The following is a 22988-nucleotide window of genomic DNA, read 5'->3' on the forward strand; positions in this document are numbered from 1 at the left end:
ACCTGGGTTAGAATTCCAGAATTTATACACTAAAATTCTACCTTTTGCTAAGTTCATTTGAGATTTTAACCTTATTGAAATCGCAGAGTAGTTCTATAGTAGAGTGTAAAGTTATCTTGCAGTGAGTGGTGTAATTTTATTGAAAACATTAAAAGGATAATGATGGTTTGCTTCTTTCCATCTTTTGGTCTCACTGGAAAAAAAAATCACACTCAGAAATATTTTTAGTAGATATCTTTTCTCTAATTATTTTGTAATAATCCATAGGAACGTGGACCATCATCTCACCTGCCACCACCTCCAAAGTTGCTTGCACAGCAGGTAAATTTTAACTACTACATGCTGGTTTGTGGTCTATATGTGTTTGACTTTGTTTTCATGGAAAGATTCTGTGTGTTTTATTATAACTTCTAGGAAACAATTACGGACTTTGTTTACCTTGTATCTCCTACGTGTCTTCCTCTTCACCCTTTCCCTTTGTTCTTAGCTGATGAGCAAACTCCTCATTTCATTAGGAAAACAGGAAGCACCCACTTTCCCCATTTTAGTGCCCTTCCTGTTCTGGCTTCCTTCCTGTTGTCCTTACCCCTTCTTGTTCCCTGGATCCCATTTTCTATCACTTGCTGGAAATACTATCTCCCAATTAAAACATCTTTTAAACTAGCCCTCCTTTAACTCCCACCATCCTCCATCCCCTTTCGATTTCTTTTCTATCTCTGCTCTCCATGGCAAAATCATTTCAGCAAGCTATTTACACTTACTGTCTTCAGGCTCTCTCTCATTAACATCTCCCACTATACCTTTGAAACTATTATTATCAAGGTCAATAACGACTTCCATCTTGCCAAATCCAGTTCTCTTGTCTTTATTTTACTTAATCTCAGCAGCAGTTGACATAATCTCTCCATCCTTCATAAAACTCTGTTTACTTGCTTTTGAGGCATTATATCATTTTTTCTCTTTCTTCAATTTGTATTCCTCTGGGCCTCCTGTACTGAACTTTGGGTGTTGGAGGGCTCAGAGCTGTGTTCTCATTCCCTTTTAGACATCTGTAATACAGTCAACATTTTTAAAAAAAGAAAAAAGCCTTACAGCTCAATAAGATTGCCCAAGAAAATGATTTAAACATTCACTTTACAAAGTAAAGTATACAAATGGCCAGTAAGCATCTAAAAAGATGCTCAGTGTCTTTAGTCACCGGGGAAATGCAAATTAAAACCACAACACGTCCCAAATTAAAAAGACTGATGACACCAAGATGTTGGCGAGGATTAGAGCAGCTGGCACCCTCGTACATTACTGGTGGGGCTGTGAAACTGTGACTTTTGGCAGTTTCTTATGAAATGAAGCATATACTTACCATATGACTCAGCAGTCCATCCGTAGCTATTTCTCCAAGAGAAATGGAAGCATACATTTACACAAGACTTAGCTGTTTCATTCATAGTTTAAAACCAGAAGCAATCCATGTTTCCATGCACAGGTGAAACCCAGCAATGAAATGGAGCAAACTATTGATGCACACAGTGACCTCAGCCTGTTACCCTGAGCACAAGAAGCCAGGCACAAAAGAGAATATGACTTGAAATCCTAGGATAAGCAAAACTACCATCTCCTGCCAGCGGGGAACAGCAGCTGGTTGGGGGCAGGGTGCTGGGAGAGGAGTGACAAGGATGCTCCATGTATTGATTAGGGCAGTAGTGTTCAATGTGTGCAATCACATTTTATGTAAATTATACTTCAGTGAAGTTGCTTTTTTTAAAAACTTACTTTGAGTTTACTCTGTAAATTAAGTACTTTTATATAATTGCTTTGTTTTTGCAGCTTGTCTTTGAGCTATAGATGAAGTAAACTGAGCACCAGGGGAGAGTAAGTGGTTTGCCTCAAAGCACTTTTAGTAAATTATAGTCTATCTTCCTGTTGTTTTTCATATTCAGCCCAGTGTTTTCACCATACCGTTATTTTCTAGGATCCTGACGAGGTATATGGCTTTTAAGGTTTCTTCACCCTAGTAGCTATTAAATCCAGTATTTTTAAAACAAATTTTTTTTTTTAGTTCCTTTTTATTTTGCTTGTCTTTACATAGTTGCTGGCAGTGATCTTAGAGTACTTGTTTTAGAACACATTAAATCATTAAAACTTAGCCTCCCAGGTGAGCCTCCCTCGTTCCACTTTGGGCTCTAGATGGGCCTTTCTGGATCTCAGTTTAGAACTGACACTCTCCTCGCAGGCCAATTTCTAGGGACTCCTCCTATGGAATGGTAGTGGCAGTGTCTCCTTCTTCTCACTTAGTGTCTTCAGCTGTCTATTCTTCCGCTGTAGGCACTTCTGTCTTCTCAGGGCTCATGTGGTGCCATCGTGTGTGTGTCTGGACTTTTTCTCCCTCTTTAGGCATTCCATCTTTGGCAGTTACTGCTAAAACACGGACGTGCTAAATTTCCTCTGTCTCTAAATTTCCTTTGTCTCTAAATTTAGATTTTGAAAGTCATGTTTTGACAGCTTCAAATATTATTCTACAAATACTGAGTGAGCCTCATGTCCAGCACAGTACATAGATACATGCTCAGTAAAATTACATGGTTGGATTAATTATCCCAGTCTTAGCTTGGGGAATGAATCTAGATTTAATGTTTTTCCCATGTTGTTACTCGTTTGCATTTTAATGTGTGTGTTTATCAGGAAAATTCTGGAGCTTTTCTTGCCCTCTCCATGCCTATGATAATCCACTGTTGCGGGAAGCAGATTTGCCATACCTTGTCTGATAATCTCTGACTGTTTCAGCATCCCCCTGCGGACCGGCAGGCAGCGCCGGGGAGGCCAGGCCCCTTCCCTCCCAAGCAGCCAGTGCCCGATGAGGATGAAATATGGAAGCAGAGGAGGAGGCAGCAGTCGGAGCTCTCGGCCGCGGTGGAGCGCGCTCGGAAGCGGCGGGAGGAGGAAGAGCGGAGGATGGAGGAGCAGAGGAAGGCAGCTTGCGCCGAGAAACTGAAACGGTTAAATGAGAAGCTGGGCATCGTGGACAAGCAGCCCTCTCCAGAGGAAATCAGAGAAAGGGAGAGAGAAAAAGAACGGGAGCGGGAGAAGGAGCTCGAAAAAGAACAGGAACGGGAGCGAGAGAAGGAGCGGGAAAAGGAGAGGCAGCAGGAGAAGGAGCGAGAACTGGAGAGAGAGCAGGAGAAACAGAAAGAGATGGAGAAGGAGAGAAAGCAAGAAAAAGAGAAGGAACCAGAAGCGCAGCAGGAAAAAGAGAAGGAGCTAGAGCCGCAGAAGACGAAAGAGCAGGAAAAGGAATGGGAGCTGGAGAAGAAAGAAAGGGAGAAAGGGGAGGAAAAACCCGAACACAAAGAACCTGCTTTAGAGCCTGTGGTAGAAAAACCAGAAAGTGAGAACAGCTGCAGTAAAGGTATAATAGTATTGTTTGTTCTTGTAAGTGCTCTATAAGTGGTTCACATTACTCGTAGTGTTTATGTTTGTGTATTGTAGTATGTGTAACCTGAATTTAAAAATCTAAAAAATAATTTCATGTATAATTTAAAAATAACAAATTGTGGGTTTTCTCTTTTATTGGATACTTTAATGTTTTTTTCCCTGATTTTTTTTCTTGTGGTAAAATACATATGACATAAAATGTAGTGTCTTAACCATTTTTAGATGCACAGTTTAGTGGTATTAATGCATTCATAATGCTGTGCAGCGTCTCCACCATCCCTCTCCTGAACTCTCTTCATCTTTCTCTTCATCTTGCAAAACCAAAACTCTGTACCCTCTCTTCCCAGCCCCTGGCAACCATTCTACTTTCTGTCTCTATGATATTGACTATTCCAAGTGCCTCATATAAGTGGAATCATGCAACATTTGTCTTTTTGTGACTGACTTTTTTCACTTAGCATACCGTCCTCAAGGTTAATCCATATTGTAGCATATTACAAGTTTGTTTTTTAAGAGTAGTAATCCATTGTAAACCACGTGTTGCTGGTGAGCGCTTGGATTGTTTCTGTTCTATGCACCTATTTTGAATAATGCTGCTGTGAATGAAATCTCTTTGAGACTCTGCTTTTACTTGAGTTTATACTCATTCTCTAGAACAAATATGACTGGTTTTCTCTAGGATGAAAACTTTTATTTTAGGTATGTGTATGGTTCTCCTTTTGTGTAATCATTCTTGACACCCTTTGCATAGAATAATGATTTATATGTTTGAAGATAGCCGATGATCACTAGATCGCTAGTCTGTTGTCATCAGACTTAGACTCATTAGTTTTCTTTATAGATAATAATCCCTTGATTTAAAAAAATCAAATCAATGTGTTCTTTTTAAGTATTTATAGGCTGTTTGTGTTTTCACATAAGTCCTTGTGAACCACAAGTAAATATTGATAGTAACATTAATACTTACGAAACCATGGAAGGTAGGTAGTATTTGAAATGTTTTACTATCACAAAAAATTATACAGATTTTTGTATGGTGAAGCATTTGGACCTGTGATCTCAGTATTAATAAGAACCCACCTTTGAAGAAATCAAAGGTTTTGTTAATCTAATGTTATCTCATTAATGGCTACCAATATTAGAATTCAAAACAGTGTTTTGGAGTATTGAGGATGATTTCTTGTTTCTTACCTTTTTTTTTATATATGTAATAATTTTACTTCACAAATATCATGTATTTGATAAGTGTTATAGATAAAATACCGTATCTTTTATCTTTTCTTTGGGCAGAGGATGATCTGGTTTTCAGTAGACAAGACAGCAATCGCAGTGAAAAAGAGACCACACAAGTGACGCATGAAACAGAACCCGAATCAGGGTCTCAACCCCGGCCTGCTGTTTTATCTGGTTATTTTAAACAGTTTCAGAAGTCTTTACCACCACGATTCCAGCGGCAGCAGGTAATAATAAAAAACTTTTTATCATACACAATTGAGGACGTTTATTGTTCAGTAGTCTGAGAAATCATTTGACATAAAACCTAATACAAAAGCACACTGGTTTTTGCTAAAATTCTTACTTTAAGAAAAGTTTGTTGATAGGGGTTTTATCTTGAACCTCTGTCATTCCGTTTTCCTCTGCCTCCTTTATAGACGTCACCTCCCTTTCTAGGGAATGGTTTCTGCAGTATAATTAAGGAGTGATTAGTTGCTTAAGTCGAGATTCCATACTTATCTTTTGTCTTACCACCTTTTACTGTTAAATGTCTTTTAATTCTTTTCCCGGAAGAATTCAAAGGGGCCTATTATTTCTGATGTGATTGGTCATATTAATGTATTATGTGGAACTAGAATCTCAAGCTGTGGGACTCTTCCTTTTCAGGAACAGATGAAACAGCAGCAGTGGCAGCAGCAGCAGCAGCAGCAAGGTGTCCTTCCCCAGGCAGTCCCTTCACAGCCATCTGGGGCTGCTGTCCCTCCTCCGCCACACCGACCTCTGTACCAGCCCATGCAGCCCCACCCTCAGCACTTGGCTTCCATGGGCTTTGATCCAAGGTGGCTCATGATGCAGTCGTACATGGATCCTCGAATGATGTCGGGTAGACCTGCTATGGATATTCCTCCCATTCATCCTGGTGAGTTGAAATCCCCATTGTTGCGTGGCTCCCTTGCAGTAATGCAATATCAAAGCTTTTCATTTGTTCTTCCATATTTAGTCTTCAATTCCTTTTGAGAGAAGACATCAAGAATCCCATTGCAATTATAGTCTAGCTTAACTAGAACTTAAAAGGACCCCTAGATTTTTAGTTATAAAATTTTGTGACTTTCTTTTAGCACAGAGTAGCTAAATGGTCAGACCAAATTACTAGTTATTTTCTGCTTTGTAAGTATTATTTTAAAATTTTAAGATGGAAAATTACTCTCTTATTAAGAATGTCTGTTTGCTACATTGTTTCATTCTTTTGTTGTAGCATTTGAATTTTCCATATATTATATAGTCCAGCTTATCAGTTTTCTCCAACATTAACCAGCCTAACACTTGTTTCCTCAGTTAAAAACAAGTGAATTAGCAGTCTTTTATGGAATCTGTTGAAATAAATTTAGACAGCCCATTATCAAAATGATACTGGAAAGTTTACAAATGATAAAAAACATCAAGAATCCCATTGTGATTTTGAAATTTTAAAATTTAAAAGACATAATTTATAACATTGATTAATTAAACTAGATTAATAGCATTTTCTATAGGAAATATTTTGAATGTTTCACAGTTGGTGTGATTCTCATTATGTTTGTATTAACATGCACAGAGTTACAATGCTTCTTATCTGATTATTAATTTCTTTCCTATATAGGCAGCTATTGTGGTTTTGCTTGCTTTGCTTCCTCAGTTCTTAAATCTGTTTATTTAACAGCAGCAATAAAAATCTCATGGAAAAACTTACAATTGTCAATGATCATTTGTTGAGTTCATAAGTTTTACGTGGCAAAAGTATTTGTTTAGCTTGAGTATGTAAAGAATACCAAATAGCTATTAATAACCTAGATTCTGTATCTCTAATAATTTTGCTTCTTTTGTTTCCCCCTTCTTCCCTGCACTATCCCATCTTTTTCTTACCTTTGTACAGGAATGATTCCTCCTAAGCCTTTGATGAGAAGAGACCAGATGGAAGGGTCAGCCAACAGTTCTGAGTCATTTGAGCATATAGCTCGATCTGCAAGAGATCACGCAGTTTCCCTCTCTGAGCCTCGTATGATGTGGGGGTCAGAGCCCTATCCTCATACGGAGCCTCAACAGGCCACTGCTCCCAAGGCAGCAGAAGAACCTGAGGGTGTAAGGTAATTATTAAAACTGTTCATAAAGCCAATAGAATATTGTGAAATGAATACTGTTTAGCTTCCCTGAAGGTCATTCTGATTCAGGACTGAGCCACAAACCTGATATCCTCCCATTTCATGTGTGTCATTTCACTTTTGGACGTATTTTCTTTTTTCTGGCATTTCTGTATTGATTAGGGCTCTTTGTACACTAGTTCTGTACACTGAATTAAGTGCTGAAATTCAGTGTTACATATTAAATTTGGCATGTTTCTACCACTGATAAGGTACTTGACATGTATTTTGGCTAAAGTGTTGATGTAATTCTTCCACTAATGAGAAATGGCAGGCATTTAATTACCAGTACCTTGTGGACATTTTCTATGGCAAACATAAAACATAATGTAATTCAAAGAAACTGTGAAGTAGCACACAATTGGTGGTCAGTATAAATTTATACCCATAAAGTTTGAGTTTCTGCCCTTTGTATGTTACTGATGTTTTATAATTCTGATTCTTTGGGAAAGATAGACCTACTCAAGTTAGTCTTGGATTATAGGTGGAAATTATTAGTCTTGATGGGTTAAAAAGTCACAGCATGGTCTAAGTAGAACTTTAAGTTTTTAATTGTTGGGGGAAACACATCATCTCTTAACAAAATTTTAGGTGTAGAGTACAATGTTGCTAACTCTAAGCATAGTGTTGTACAGCAGAACAGAACTGTAGAACTTACTCATCTCGCACAACTGAAACGTTGCACCCTTTTAGTAGCAACTCCTCATTCCCCCTCCCTCCCAGTCCCTGGCAGTTACCATTCTGCTTTCTGCTTGGATGAGTGTGATTACCTTACATACCTCATGTAAGTGGGGTCATGTAGTATTTGTCCTCATGTGAATGATACCTTTCATTTAGCATAATGTCCTCATCCATGTGGTGGCTTATAACAGGATTTCCTTGTTCTTTTTCTTTTTTAGTGACTAAATAACATTCCATTACACATATATAGTGTATTTTCTTAATGCATTCACCCATCAGGGACATTTAAGTTGTTTCTGCCTCAACTATCTTGAATAATGTTGCACTAAACTTTATAGAGACATGAAGATGCTCTTTATGATCAGGATTCATTGTTTGTTTTTAAATTAGAGGGATTATTTTGCTGTGTACTTAAATGTGAGAAAGATTTTGCTGTGATAATTAAGCCTTTGAATTCTCTTTATGCTAGGCCTGAAGCCACGCTGGATCAGGAACCGATCACAGCTACTTACCCTGTAGAACAGAGTCAGTTAGAGGCGCATCCAAAGGCGGACTTTGTTAGAGAATCAGGTGAGGCTGAAGTACAGAAGTTTTTAAGCAGGTCTGTGGAAGATATTAGACCTCACCACTCTGACACAAACAGTCATTCTGCTTGCTTTGATATACCTGATCAAAAGACAATATCCACTCCTCAAGAAGAGCGGATTTCAGCCGGAGAAAATCAGCCTGTCCGGAAAAGAAGTGTTTCCCATGGATCTAACCATACTCAAAAATCAGAGGAGCAAAGAAACGAGCCACCTGCAAGCATTCCTAAAGTAACCAGCAGGTGTGTTGATCCAAAGGAACCAGCAGAAAGGTCAGAGGACAAACCAAAAAAGGATAGCTTTCTACGATCTTCTGAAGGACCAAAATCAGAAAAAGTGTATAAATCTAAATCGGAAACTCGTTGGGGCCCAAGGCCAAGCTCCAGCAGGAGAGAAGACGGTAATGACAGGCCTGTGAGAAGGTCAGGTCCCATTAAAAAACCTATCCTTAGAGATATGAAAGAGGAACGTGAGCAGAGGAAGGAGAAAGAGGGAGAAAAGGTCACTGAGAAAGTTATAAAACCAGAAAAAACGGAAAAGAAAGAGCCTCTTCCTCCACCGCCGCCACCTGCAGCATGTGTTCAGCCACAGTCCGTTCCACCACCACCTCAACCAGAACCAGAGAAATTTCCTTCAACAGAAACTCCAACTTTGGTGCAGAAGCCACCTCCAGACACTGAGAAGCCCGTGGAACCTGTAAATAGTGCTGCTGAGGTAGAGCCTGTGGCTAAAACTGTAAATCAAACTGTCACTGCATCAACAGTCAAAGAAGAAAAACAACCTGAGAAAGTTGTCAGCAAAGACCTTGTTACAGAGAGGCCTCGACCAGATTCAAGACCAGTTAAAAAAGAATCAACTCTACCTCCTAGGACCTATTGGAAAGAAGCGAGAGAGAGAGATTGGTTTCCAGATCAAGGATACAGAGGTCGAGGCCGAGGAGAATATTACTCCAGGGGCCGAAGCTATAGAGGCTCTTATGGAGGGCGGGGCCGTGGTGGCAGAGGCCACGCTCGAGAGTATCCTCAGTACAGAGACACTAAGCCTCGGACACAGCATGTGCCCTCAGGGCCTCTCAGACAGCGAGAGGAAAGTGAGACTCGGAGTGAGAGCTCCGATTTTGAAGTTGTTCCCAAAAGACGACGACAGCGAGGTTCCGAGACTGACACAGACAGTGAAATTCATGAAAGTGCTAGTGACAAGGATAGTTTAAGCAAAGGTAAATTTCCCAAAAGGGAGGAGCGGTCTGAAAACAGAAAACCTATAAAGCCACAGTCTTCTTTCAAGTCTGAAAATCATGTCCGAATAGATAATAGACCTCTAGACAAACCGTATATGAGGGATGATGATAAATCTAAACCAGGGTTCCTCCCTAAAGGAGAGCCCACCAGGCGAGGCAGAGGGGGGACGTTCCGACGTGGTGGGAGGGACCCTGGAGGCCGCCCCTCACGCCCTTCCACCTTACGAAGACCTGCCTATCGGGACAATCAGTGGAACCCAAGGCAGGCAGAAGTTCCTAAACCAGATGATGGAGAGCCACCAAGAAGACACGAGCAGTTTATTCCTATACCAGCTGATAAACGACCTCCAAAGTTTGAGCGAAAATTTGACCCAACTAGAGAGAGGCCCCGGAGGCAGCGCCCTACCCGACCACCCAGGCAAGATAAGCCGCCTCGATTTAGACGGCTCAGAGAGAGGGAGGCAGCCTCAAAAACCAATGAGGTGGCAGTGCCCACAAGCGGCACAGTGAGTAATGTGGTTCAAGAACCAGTTAGCACTGCTGGGGATGTTCCTGGGAATAAGACGCCAGACTTGTCCAACCAGAACTCTTCAGATCAGGCAAACGAAGAATGGGAAACAGCTTCGGAAAGCAGTGATTTCAACGAGAGGCGAGAGAGGGATGAAAAAAAAAATGCTGATTTGAATGCACAAGCTACTGTGAAGGCTGGAGAGAATGTTTCAGCTCCAAAAAGAGAAATAGCAAAGAGAAGTTTTTCCAGTCAGAGACCTGGCATTGACCGCCAAAATCGGCGCGGCAATGGTGGTCCACCCAAAGCCGGGAGGAATTTCTCAGGTCCTAGGAACGAGAGGAGAAGTGGTCCACCATCCAAAAGTGGGAAGCGAGGGTAAGTAGTTTCACGTCTCGTTACTTTTGGCTCTTTAAAGAGTGGCTCAACATAGACTTCTTGTTCGAACTGTGCAGGGGAGCCAGTCCTGGCAGAGGACCGCAGATTGTTCCCCCCACATCCTCTTCTCTGTTCTCCAAGCGTAAGATGCTTGAAGGAGAGAGGTTAGTGTGTTTCAGGAATCTCCGCCTGCCTCTTTATCCAGAAGGGGCCTCTCGGGAATTTAGGAATTTGTAGCTTTGGGAAAATCTGCACACTAGGGCGCACCTGTACAGTGTCCTCCATTTGGTAAGTCCTCTTACTGATGATGACTAGCCCACCTTTTTCTTTGTTTCTCATTCACTGGTGTTCATGGGTGTCCTCTGGGACTTAAATTAATATGTTATAGTAACCATAAACTATCACTCTATATTGGTTTGTAAATAGTGAATATTGAGCTTAAGGATAAATTATATTCCCCCTCTAGCTGCAAACCTACAGTAAATGATCCAGCTAGAGAGAGAGAAATCCAGAAAGCCCTGCCTAACCACCAAGGCCACCACTAACATAAATTCCAGGTCATTTGATTTTTTTTAAAAAGAATTTTTCCGAACTGTGGTAAACTTAGTCTATTCTTTTAAATATTAAAATGTTGGTTATAGTGAATTATTGATTTCCTTAGTATTAGGAAAAATTATAAAATGGCAGTATGCCTAGTTTTAAATCTAGGCTCTGGTACCTACTAGTCATAAACGCTGTGCTTTCTCATTAGTAAAATGGGGAGAAAGCAGTAGGATTTCTAAAAATGTGTAAAGATACTGACATGGTATTTGTGAAGCATTCAACATAATACCTGGTTTGTATGGTAAGCAACTATTATTACGGTGTGCCTTTTTTTTTTTTTTTTTTTAAACCATATTCCCAGATATGCAGCCTGAGCTGATAAGAACTTTATTTAGACAATATTAATCTGTATTGGTTAGTTGCATATACTTAGCATTTCATCCATCAGTAGACATTTTTGCTTTCTGATAATTTAGAAAATTTTCCAGAGAGAATGCTGATTGTGTTTCTTGAGAATCTGCTTAACACAGAATTTGAACATTCTTTTTAAAGTCCAAAGGAAAAGGATAGGATACAGTTACAGTAACAGTACAGTTATTGACTATTCCTGAGCTATTAGAATTTTGAGTGATACTTAAGGTGGTCTTGAGCTGAATTTTGAGCAGTCTTGAGTATATTTCCACGACTTAGCAAGATTTTTGTGCCATGTAAATGCTAACAATGTTGAACTTGCAGAAATAGTAGTTACTCCTTATAGCTTAAACAAATGTTGTGTAAGAGTCCCATTTACAAGAGAAGAGTTCGTTCTTCAGATATTGGAGGTCATGCTTGTGTCAGGTACTTGGTAAGCTTTTATCTTGAGTGGTACTATAGGCTAAAATGAAAATGAAATTATAAGCCAATTTTCCATGGTCTATTTTCATAAAGCTTTTATTAAATGAGCCCAAGAATAAAATTTATGTTAGGAAACAAAAACTGTAAAAATACATTTGTTTGTGAAGTGAATTGTTTCCATATGAAAGTGTTTTTATATGTTTACATTAATGTATAAATCTGATTGAACTTTTTTAAAAACATGGTATAAACATAGAAAGCTTTTCTAATTTTTTTCATATGCTGCCCTCTTGTGGAGAAGATCCAGTAGTGAATACTTTGGACTAGGTTGGATTACAAATTTTCTGCTATAAACCCTGTTGCTTAGCTCATTTATTTATAACATGATAGACAAATAGACACAATAAGAACCTTCAGGATTATAGAATTTAATTGCTAGAAAGAACTACCCTAAGGAGCCAGCCCATCTCCTTCATTGGGAAGCTCAGTTTTAGTGACATACTCAACGAAAGTCACTAAGGCTTGTTGGTTTTGAGCTAGGGTCTTCTACCCCACTGCTATTTCTTCTTAGATTAAACTTTAAAAACTGTCAGTTCCCTCCGCCCCTCGCCCACGGTAGTAATGTCTCATTATTTTGTAGGCCATTTGATGACCAGTCTGCAGGCACAACTGGTGTTGATCCTGTTAATGGCAGCTCTGCACACCACCAGGAAGGAGCACCTAATGGAACAGGACAAAAAAACTCCAAAGATTCTACAGGGAAAAAAAGAGAGGACCCCAAACCAGGCCCTAAGAAACCCAAAGAGAAAGTAGATGCACTGTCACAGTTTGATCTCAACAATTATGCAAGTATGTCTTAGGATCCATTTATTTATCTGTTTGCTGCATTGAGTTGGATGCTATAAATAAAGAAGTTAAAGAAAGAGTTGAGCCTATATGATGGAAGCTATCTTGAATCACTAAATGATTTAACTTGAATTAAAATAACATCTGTGTTCATATCCTGTGCTTTAAATGAAAAAAATGTTAAACCTAATTGAGTTATGACCTTGATGAAATTGGTATCTAAGATACGGTAAATAGAGAATGAGTTGATAGGAGGGGAGGCAGTGTTGCTATGGATACTTTCAGAAAGGTATCAATTAATAAGACATCAGATGCAAAGGATGACACAAGCAGTAAGAACATTTTGATGAAGGTAAGGAATGTCTAGGAATTAGACAGTTAGGTGAAAATGAGCTATTTGTCATTCATTCAGATGAAACTTAAACTGGAAGTACTCAGTAAAATGGAGAGATTTAGTAGGCTAAGACCTGAACTATTTAAAAATGTTTTTTTAATATATCGTTATTGATTTCAGAGAGAGGAAGGGAGAGAGAGTGTTGAAATATTAATGATGAGAGAGTCATTGATTGGCTGCCTCCTGCACGCCCCTGACTCGGAATTGAGCCCACAACTCGGGCATGTGCCCTGACCAAGAATCACACCGCAATCTCCTGGATCCTAGGTCGATGCTCAACTGCTGAGCTACACCCTGCTGGGCTAATTTTTTTTAATGTTTAATGTATCTAGATTTTTTATACTCACTGGGATATATGATAATTTTAATAAGATAGAATAATTGTTGTAGGACAGTGAGTGGAGTCATTCATGTGATGGGTTATGATGTATGTACATCCATGCCACTTGTTTTTAACAACTACAGATTGTGGACAATGGTCTACGTAAAATAGAGGCATTAAGAGTCATAAGATCAGGTTGGCTAGTCACAACCTCACCTAGCAAATGGGCCTCTCAGAGCTTACTGTATCTTTTGAAAAAGAGAAACAGTAGCACAATACCCACCTCTTAGAATGGCTAGGTGCAAATGAGGTAAAGTGCTACATAGGTCTTTACAGCACAGTACAGATTTTAGGCCGAGAGAGGTAGAGGTTAAAGTGGTTTGACTGGATAATAGGTTAATTTTGATTTTTAAAAAATATTTTACCACTGTATTGTTTAAAGAAAAAGGAGATGTCATTCAGAGCAAATAATTTTAGGACTTTTAATCACTACTGGACGAAACATTTCTATTACTCTTTCCTATTAAAAGAAAGTATTTTAAATATTTTTCCTTACCTGCAGGTGTTGTTATAATTGATGATCACCCTGAAGTAACGGTAGTTGAAGACCCACAGTCAAATTTGAATGATGATGGTTTTACTGAAGTGGTATCCAAAAAACAACAAAAACGTTTACAGGATGAGGAACGCCGGAAGAAGGAAGAACAGATCATACAGGTTTAGCATTTCAGCTTGTTGCTGGTTACTTAAATTGTTGCCCAAAAGATGTTAGCAGACTATCAAGGTTTCTGTCTACCTGAAAAGTTAAGGCTGGATTTATTATTTAAGTATTGAGAGTGACTTGATTTTCACAACTTTAAACTGGTTTTAACCAGAATTGAGATAAATTATGAATAGAATATAACCACTGTTTGGCTTAGCCTAGACCTTCTTTACTTCAACAACATGTTTTCTGCTCTAGCCTACTTGTCTTATTTGCCCCATCGTATTCTGTGTCAGGGTTAGAGTTAACTTTAGGTTATCTTGGAAACCTAGTGAACACAACTGTTAAAAACTAACGAATTGAAGATTCTTGACTTAGAAAGTTTGTATTGTAATCAAAATTAGTTCACTTAAGCACAGTATGAGTAAGTTATTCCATTTAAATCAACCCAAACACCCTTTTTGCTAAATGCTGACACAAGATAAAAATAAGTAGAACACATGAATCGTAGTGATAAAGAACTCTAGTAGATGAGAGGGCTTAAAAACAGGAGACACTGTACAAATCCTGTGTGAATGCTAAAGTGAGTTAAATTGAATATAACCTTTGGTACGAGATAATTTCAGGAGTCATTTGTTAATTATTATCTTTAGAAAGGTGGAAATAGTAGTGCATGTATTCTATGTAGCATAGCACCCCAACAGCACTCCATAATGAATGCTTCTGTGGCAAATGCAAGTTAGGTCAATAAGTAGCTTTGTGTCAGATCAGATTTTGCTGCCAGATGAATTTACTGCAAACATTTTTTTAAATTTCAGAATTGTGGAAAAGAGATTGTGGCCCTGTGTATTAAGAATGTATAATGCATATTTGTCTTTTTTCTTCATGAGGAGCCTTGACATTTTTGCTCTGTGAAGTACCTATTTTGAAAAGTAAAGGAGATAAATTAGTAGTAGGTAGCTTTGTTAGAAATCATATTTATGAACTATTACTTTTAGCTGTATTATTGACAAAAATGATTTCTACGGATTTTTTAAGGTCTGGAACAAAAAGAATGCCAATGAAAAAGGAAGAAGTCAGACTTCTAAGCTTCCGCCAAGATTTGCCAAAAAACAGGCTACAGGTACCCAGCAAGCACAGTCTCCAGCTCCAGCCCCAGTTCCAGCTTCAACCTCGGCTTCAGGTCCAGTTCTGGCCTCACCCTCAGTTCCAGTTCTAGCCTCAGCCACAGCCTCAACCACAGCTCCAGTCCTAACTTCAACCTCCACCCCACTCCCAACTCCTGCCTCAGCTCCTGCTCCTGCTTCAGCCTCCACCTCAGCTCCAGCCTCTTCTTCAGTTCCAGCTCCAACCCCGATCCTTGCCTCAGCTTCAACCCCAGCCCCTGTCCCCATCCTTGCCTCAGCCTCAATTCCCATTCTTGCTTCAGCTCTACCACCAACTTCGGCTCCACCTCCAGCCAGCTCAGCCCCAACAGCACCAGCCAGTTCAACCCCAACTGCCCCAGCCAGCTCAGCCCCGGTCCCAACCCCAGTCTCACTCCCAGCCCCAATCCCAGCCCCAGCCCTTGTGACAGTCACAATTTCAGGCCCAGGCCCCACTGCCCCAGGCCAGACTCAGGGACAGACTCACAAACCAGTCCAGAGTCCCCTGCAGACTATAACACAGTCTTCAAAACAGCCACCACCTTCAATTAGACTGCCTTCGGCTCAGACACCTAACGGCACAGATTATGTAGCTGCAGGAAAATCCATCCAGACCTCGCAGTCACATGGCACTCTTACAACTGAGTTATGGGATAACAAGGTGGCCCCACCAGCTGTGCTGAATGACATCTCTAAGAAATGTGAGTGTGTCACAAAAGTGAGGGCTGGGGAATGGTGAGGGAACATTAGGGCTTGTTTTTAGTCTTGTTACTCAGTATGGTTTTTTCTAGCCATTCCTCCTTAGTAGGAAGCGGTTGTAATCTTAACTTCCTTTCTTAAAAACCTTTGGTTCTAAAACAAGTCTTATACTTTTAATAGCCATATTATTATGTGGTAATGAAAGCAATACGCAATGTTTGGGGATTTATATTTGTTTTGGTATGCAAGAATCTCTTCAAGTGTGGTGTGAAAAGTTATTGTTAAATTGACTACCGTTAAAGAAAGGGTTGTATAGATTGGATTATTAGCCTCTTAATTTTAGTATTCATATTTCCTGTGGCTTTTTCTCTTCAGTAGGGCCCATTAGTCCACCACAGCCACCTTCAGTCAGTGCCTGGAATAAGCCTCTGACGTCATTTGGATCAGCTACTTCATCAGAGGTAGGAATAGACTGCTAATGGTCTTGGTGGGGTTTCTGGGGCAGTTTCCTTAAAACAGTTTCTCAAACTTCAGCATGCATCAGAATCCCTTGTGTCGTCTAGCTAGCTCTCTGCTTGTTTATCTTTTATCTCTGTTCATCTTCTATCACTGCGTTCAGCTGTACTAGCCTTTTTTATTCTTCACCTACTAGGTGTTTGCTCTGCCAGAAACACTTTCAGTGTAACCTCCTTGGGTCTTTCTCTACCTACCAATCTAAAGTGGCTTAACCATATTTTAATTTTTTTGTATCACTTATCTGATGTTTCAGTTGTCTATTTTCTCCATCCATTATAATGCAAGTTCTGTGAGTTAGATTGCTCATGTCTCTCTGGATCAGTGCCTAGCACGCAGTAGGTGCTACATAAATGACTATATTATTTATTTTCAAAGCAGTTACAAGTAGGCAACATTTGGTATTACTGCCTTTTCCCCATTCATTCATTAATTCGTTTCTTGCTGGTGTATCTTTCTGTGTTTGTTGCTTTTATATTTGTTTTAAGGGGTGAAATAACTTCAGGCTGTGATTGGCACATGGTCACACTCATGATAGGTAAAGGCAGGACTTTAAAAACTTAAGTCTTGTCTTGGTTTTCATTTTATCAGTTGTTTTCTAATACATACAGATCATTGTGGTTAAGGGAAAATTTTCTTAAAACATAATCAAGTCAGTTAATGTGTAGGTTACTTCAAACCTCCTCCTATTATACTTTAAAATATGTACTGCTGCATAAATCATCCTGTCAAATCTGAACTCTGTTTCATAGTAACTTTTTAAATATTCTTTTACTAGGGAACAAAAAATGGTCAAGAAAGTGGAGTTGAAATTGGAATTGACACAATTCAGTTTGGTGCTCCAGCTTCAAATGGGAACGAAAATGAAATTGTTCCTGTGCTTTCAGAAAAAACTACTGACAAAGTACCTGAACCTAAAGAGCAACGGCAGAAGCAGCCACGGGCAGGCCCCATAAAAGCCCAGAAGGTAAACACAATTCATGCTCCAGGTGTAATTGTATAAAAGCCACTAACACTTATGAAAGCAAGTAACGGTTTTGAGTTTTGTTTTCAATGAATGCCTTTGATCATGATGCCTTTTTGTTATAAACTTTGACTTTAGCTTCCAGATTTGAGTCCAGTAGAAAACAAAGAACATAAACCTGGTCCTATTGGAAAGGAACGGTCATTAAAAAATAGAAAAGTAAAAGATGCCCAACAGGTGGAGCCAGAGGGACAAGAGAAACCAAGCCCTGCTGCAGTCAGAAGTGTAGACCCTGCGACAACAAAGGAAACCAAAGCAGCTTCAGAAATGTCTACTGAAATCGGAACAATGATCTCTGTGTCATCCGCAGAATATGCCACTAATGTGAAGGTAAGCAGCATGCAGAGATCCCCAGGTCAGCTTTTGCAAATTATGTCTAAAACAACAACCATATACTTTTTTTTGCTTGAGCTATATAATTCTATAGGCTATATGGATTACTATTTCTAGAGAGATTTTATTTCATGGTGTGAATATGTGATCTAAAGAAATTACAGTAAGTTATTATATTTTTTTTGGGAAATTTACTCTTAATTCTGGGCCATTCAGTAGTTTAAAGTGAAAATGTCTACACAAGATTAACATGTTTTTCATTTGTGTTTGTCGACTTTAAAAGAGTTCTACATTACTTTTTCTTTTGTTAATGGAATTACAGCAGAGCCTTATTTTGCCCACTAGTGAGATTTTGCAGTTAGGAAATAAGGCAAACTTTAGTAACTCCAGTACAGCCAGTTTTCTTCCAGGGTTGGAACAGATCACTGTTTTCATGGTTAAGCACCTGAGGACGTGGTTGACTTGTGCTTAGGGACCACATTGAATGAAAGATGCATATATTGAAAACGCATTAAGGCAAGGTCCATTGAACAACTTAAAGGATTTAGCACTTGTGGGGATAGCAAATTTATATCCGCCATTCCAGGACATATATTTATTGAGAAGAAAGGTAGATGGAATCTTTCATGTTATTTGAGTATTTTTCTCTTACAAGCTCATGTGTTTCAGTTCTACCATATTTAAAGAAGAGTTTCATGATGATAAACAAGGGTTTATCCTAAAACCTAATGAATTGCGACAACTAAGATCTTGACTTTTATTTATGTTGTTTTGAAGAAAATAGAAAAAATCAGTAGTTGAAAGTAAGCTATTGATTTTGAGAACCACACAAAGAATTCTTTTAGTAATCCACAGAAATTAAATCTTTAATACTGTTGACAACTTCCTGGTACTCTGCAATGCATTTTTTTAAATGTGCAGGATCCCAGCAATAGTGGAAATGTTAATCATTTCAGCAGTGGTTCCATGTTTGTTTTATCCCACTGATGGTCTTAAAGTTAAGATTTGAGGGAGTTGAGTCTTAAGGTCTGTTCTCTCCTGCTTTCTTCTGAAACAACTTTACAACTGTTAGGCTGTCATTAGAAAGTGGCTCAATAATTCTGTTTAAAACTTAATTTTCTCTATTACTGCTCCACAGGAGTCTGTAACAGACTACACTACACCTTCTTCTTCTCTGCCTAATGCTGTGGCTGCTAATAGTGCAAAGATGGAGGATACTTTGGTTAATAATGTAAGTAATCAGCCCGAGGTTTGGCAAGTTTGGATAGGAATCTGGCTGTTATCTAATACATACTGTGTGACCAATATTTAACGCTTCTCAGGAAAAGAGTTAATATCAAATTTGTATTTAGGAGCACTGTAATACAATTAGCAAAAATGGTCAAAGCTGAGGTTTTGTTTTTCCCCTAAAAGTTGTCTACTTTCCATTTAATAAAGATCCAGGCTTGTGCTTAGGCTTGGTTTCATCAGTACTAATCCGGTTAACCTGATTTTGGTAACAGGTTTTGTTCTTAGCTATCACACACTACAGATTCAACATTTTATTTTGTTGGTAATTTTGTTCTTTAATGAATCCTATTTATAATGCAGTGAAAGCACACTCAATTAAAACAATGTTACCAAAGATTCGGGTATTTCCTTTTTTAATTTAAAAAAAAAAGTTATGCTGGACCTTAATAACAACATTCCTGTTGTGAAGACTGAGTTATAATGTATATGTAAGTGCTTACCAGCTCTTAAGTACTTCATTAGAAGGTGATAACAAATCATGTAAATTTGGCTCTAGTTTCCCAGAGCAACCATGTCATAATTCAAAATTGTGTGAAAAGTCATCAGAGTCCATCCTTTTACCTAGTTTACTGACTGAAAAATTGAATGGCCAGCAAAGCTAGGTAACCTGCTGTAATAGAAGAGCATTTTAGGAGTTGCATGTGCGGCCCTTGTTTTGGAGGGCATGGATGGTGGAAATTTGGCCAGCTGCTCTCTTTTTAAAATGTTGCCCCCTATAAATAAGCAAAGGCATATTCTTTTCAAAAAATACCCTTTTAAAGATATATTTAAACGTCTCTCACATAGGGCTTTAACTCTCTCATTTTGAGAATAAAAATCTTGATTATGTTTTGGTACAAAGTTTTTCCTATGCTTTCTGTTGTTCCCTCTAGCATCAAGTTCGTAGAATTTTAGAGAGGTGACATATGCATTAGGGACCATTTAATCCAGCTTTGTGGTCCAGCTGAAGGGCTCTTACTCTAAGTAGCCGAGTGAGTCACACATTTTCTCTTTGTGATAGTAGCACACTTTAGAAGCTGATTAATGTAATTTGTCCAACTTTTACATGCTATAAAACTTAATTTCATGTGCCAAACCTTTCCCCTAACCTTTTGGAGAAAGGTTGAAATTTATTTAACTTCCTATAGGAAGTAATGGAAAACTTGGGAAGGACAAAAAGACTTCTTGGCAGATTACATGCTGATGTCACTATGTAGACTATCAAATATTGAATCAGTAATATCTCAGTAAAGTTAATTGTACGAGTCACTGAAAGTATTCATCTGAGCATTTTAATGGTTTCTGTGTGGTTTGCAAGCCTAATGAACATGTTGACTTGTGCACAGAGATGACTGAGGGGAAGAGACCCCTCAGTCTTATGTATCAGTGAATAGTCTGTGTTTGATTTTTAGCAGTGTGTCCAAAGTATGTTTGGAAACAGGAAAATTAGGTTGGGTCAGGGAGCATTATAAGTGGTCATCAGTTTGGAACGATTTCACAGCATTGCTTATTTGTGCCAAATATGGTGGTGGTTTTGAGCTTAGTTAATATACTGTTAAAAACAATGTTCGTTCCTGCCGGGTGTGGCTCAGCGGTTGAGCGTCGACCTAGGATCCAGGCGATCAGGGTTTGATTCCCGGTCAGGGCCAGTCGGGGGCGTGCAGGAGGCAGCCAATCAATGACTCTCTCATCATTGATGTTTCTGTCTCTCTCACTCTCCTTTCCTCTCTCTGAAATCAATAAAGATATATTTAAAAAAAAAAAAAAAACAACATCTAGTCCAGCCTGTGTGGGTCAGTGATTGAATGCTTACCGGTGAACCAAGACGTCACCTATTTCGATTCCTGGTCAGGGCACGTGCCTGGGTTGCCGGCTCGATCCCCAGTAGGGGGCGTGCAGGAGGCAGCCGATCAATGATGTTTTTATTTCATTGATGTTTCTATCGCCTCTTCCTCTCTCTCTAAAAATCATTTTAGAAAACCATATTTAAACAATGTCCACAACTTTAGGACCTTTTGAGATGTTCTTGTTTCCCTCAGTCTGTTTGGGCGATCTCTTTTATCGGAGAACTTCCGTCTTTTTAAAAAATTATACTTAACAGAGGCTTATGTCTCTTATTTTGAAGTTTAATATACTTTTTTAGGCTCTTAGTTGGTATTTATTGGTTAGGGTTACCTAATATTACAGTTGTTTTGAATGTCTTGAAGATATAAATGCCGGAGGTGTGTTTGATTATTATAGCACAGTTAATCTCCATTAAGTAGCCGGTGGTATTAGAATCTCCATTAGATAGTCCATGGTGTCACAAAGTGATTATCTGACACTCCTAGCATCTCAGGCATTGTACCTGACAGCTAAGTGAACCATCAAAATCAGTTGTACAGTAAGTAGTGAGTTTCTGATATTTTCAGGCATCTAACAATATTTGCCATAATCATGTTATTACTAATACTATAGCAAAGCAATTTGTTTAGCGTAATGGGAAGGCAATATTCCATACTTTCCTCCCAATATTACTTTTGTTCTAGTTGTCAGAGAGTTGACTATTTCAGGAAAGAGGTTAATTTCTTAATGTGTTGTATTTATTCTGTCATGTTAAATGCTTCTGAAAGAACCTGTGGATCCCCTAAATGGAGGAAATTGTATTCCTTAAAGCTTTGCTGCAGAGTATATGGTTCAGGGACCTGCAGCCGAGGCATCACCTGGGAACTTATTTGAAATGCAGAATTTCAGGCCTTACAGAAATGCAGCTGAATCAGAATCTGCATTTTAACAGCACCCTCAGGTGACTTGTATCCACATTAAAATATGAGAAGCACTGCCTTCAAGTGTATGCCTTAAATTTGGGACAGGCTCTTTCCATTCGTGCATGAAAAGGCATGGAATATTTCTCTTCAAAAGTTTTATCTAAGATGTCCAAAATTATCAATTACTATACACACAGTCTAACTCTAAGTAATCAAATATTCATGTTGGCTCTGATGAAAAATAAAGCACCCTTAGAGTATGGTCGCATTATCTTTAGTGGGGCTTTGGTAGCAGACCCAGTTAGTTAGATTGTGATGTGTGTTGCCTACCTTTTCAGGTGCCCCTGCCCAACACCCTTCCCCTCCCTAAGAGGGAGACTATACAACAGAGCTCCAGCCTAACTTCAGTTCCTCCCACTACTTTCAGCCTCACCTTCAAGGTATGTACCACATCCATCTCTAAAGGTCCATGATTGTTGCATGCAAGGGGACGTAAGCTAACACTATTCTCTTGGGGTTTTTACTGGTTTTGTGTGGTAAACAACAGTACTAAGCTAAAGAAATGATGTGATGTCAAATTACACTTTAAACTTTTATTAGCTTTTAATACCACTTAGCAGTGACTTGCTGTCCTCCTCTCTAAAGTAAGTCCTATTATGCTTGTGAGTTTGGTCTTAAAATTACAGGAGAGCCTTTATATTCCATGTTTGTACTAAGTTCCTCTTAGAGATCTTAATAATTTTTGGATATATTAGTTGTGTACAAAAAGCAACTAGCTTGGTGTTGCTTGTTTTTATATCCTAAGTACAAATAATGAGATAAGAATGCTAATTTTCTCTCTTTCCTATAAGTCTTGTGTGAATTGAATGAAAGCAATGTAGTAGTTAGAATATTTTATGAAGAGGTAATTATGCAAGTGACTTTGAATTGATTGTTGGATAATTTTTAAATAAGGGGGCAAAAGAGATTTTGGACATGTACTTTTTGATGTCAAGAAGTTTAAGCTTTTTTAAATCTCCTTGTCTTTATAATTTTGAGCTATGTTACTAATGCTTTGTTATAGTTGAGTTGTTTGAGAGTATTTTCAATGAGTTCACCTTAAGATTAGTCAGTGGTTAAAAAAGTGCAGACATAGAATTGAGGGTTTTTTAAAAGGCAAGTATTAACCTGTGTTGCTATAGCTGGACCTCCTAACATGGCTCTGGTTGCCAGTGAATCTTTCTGATGGTCTTCAGGAGGGGAAACTAAGTCGTTTCACGATGTGGCCAATGATCACTTTTAGACTCCCTGTTTGAGTCTCCAGCCTCTTGACCCCTTGCCCCCCAACTTCTTTGTAAGAGGCTTAGTAAATGTAAGCTGAGACTATAAAATTTTATGACACCTGCCTGTGTTTTGTGTCATCCCCAT

General features: G+C 38.9%; 1 protein-coding gene across 15 annotated transcripts in view; it reads left to right on the plus strand.

Annotated features, from left to right (window-relative positions):
- The window catches only part of PRRC2C (proline rich coiled-coil 2C), a 69114-nt gene that overhangs the window by 30961 nt on the left and 15165 nt on the right, over positions 1 to 22988 (plus strand). For 13 of the 15 annotated variants that reach the window (XM_081120768.1, XM_081120771.1, XM_081120762.1 and 10 more), the window contains exons 11-24: positions 268 to 321; positions 2782 to 3403; positions 4720 to 4889; positions 5311 to 5563; positions 6557 to 6767; positions 7972 to 10209; positions 12227 to 12435; positions 13711 to 13865; positions 14890 to 15697; positions 16071 to 16156; positions 16987 to 17175; positions 17311 to 17562; positions 18704 to 18796; positions 21920 to 22021. In XM_081120768.1, coding sequence (XP_080976894.1) covers positions 268 to 321; positions 2782 to 3403; positions 4720 to 4889; positions 5311 to 5563; positions 6557 to 6767; positions 7972 to 10209; positions 12227 to 12435; positions 13711 to 13865; positions 14890 to 15697; positions 16071 to 16156; positions 16987 to 17175; positions 17311 to 17562; positions 18704 to 18796; positions 21920 to 22021 — 5442 coding nt within the window. The remainder of the gene's footprint in view (positions 1 to 267; positions 322 to 2781; positions 3404 to 4719; positions 4890 to 5310; positions 5564 to 6556; positions 6768 to 7971; positions 10210 to 12226; positions 12436 to 13710; positions 13866 to 14889; positions 15698 to 16070; positions 16157 to 16986; positions 17176 to 17310; positions 17563 to 18703; positions 18797 to 21919; positions 22022 to 22988) is intronic. The other 2 variants (XM_081120767.1, XM_081120773.1) reach the window with 2 other exon arrangements.

This window comes from Miniopterus schreibersii (assembly GCF_964146895.1).
Source record: "Miniopterus schreibersii genome assembly, chromosome: 19".
Lineage (NCBI taxonomy): Eukaryota > Metazoa > Chordata > Mammalia > Chiroptera > Miniopteridae > Miniopterus > Miniopterus schreibersii.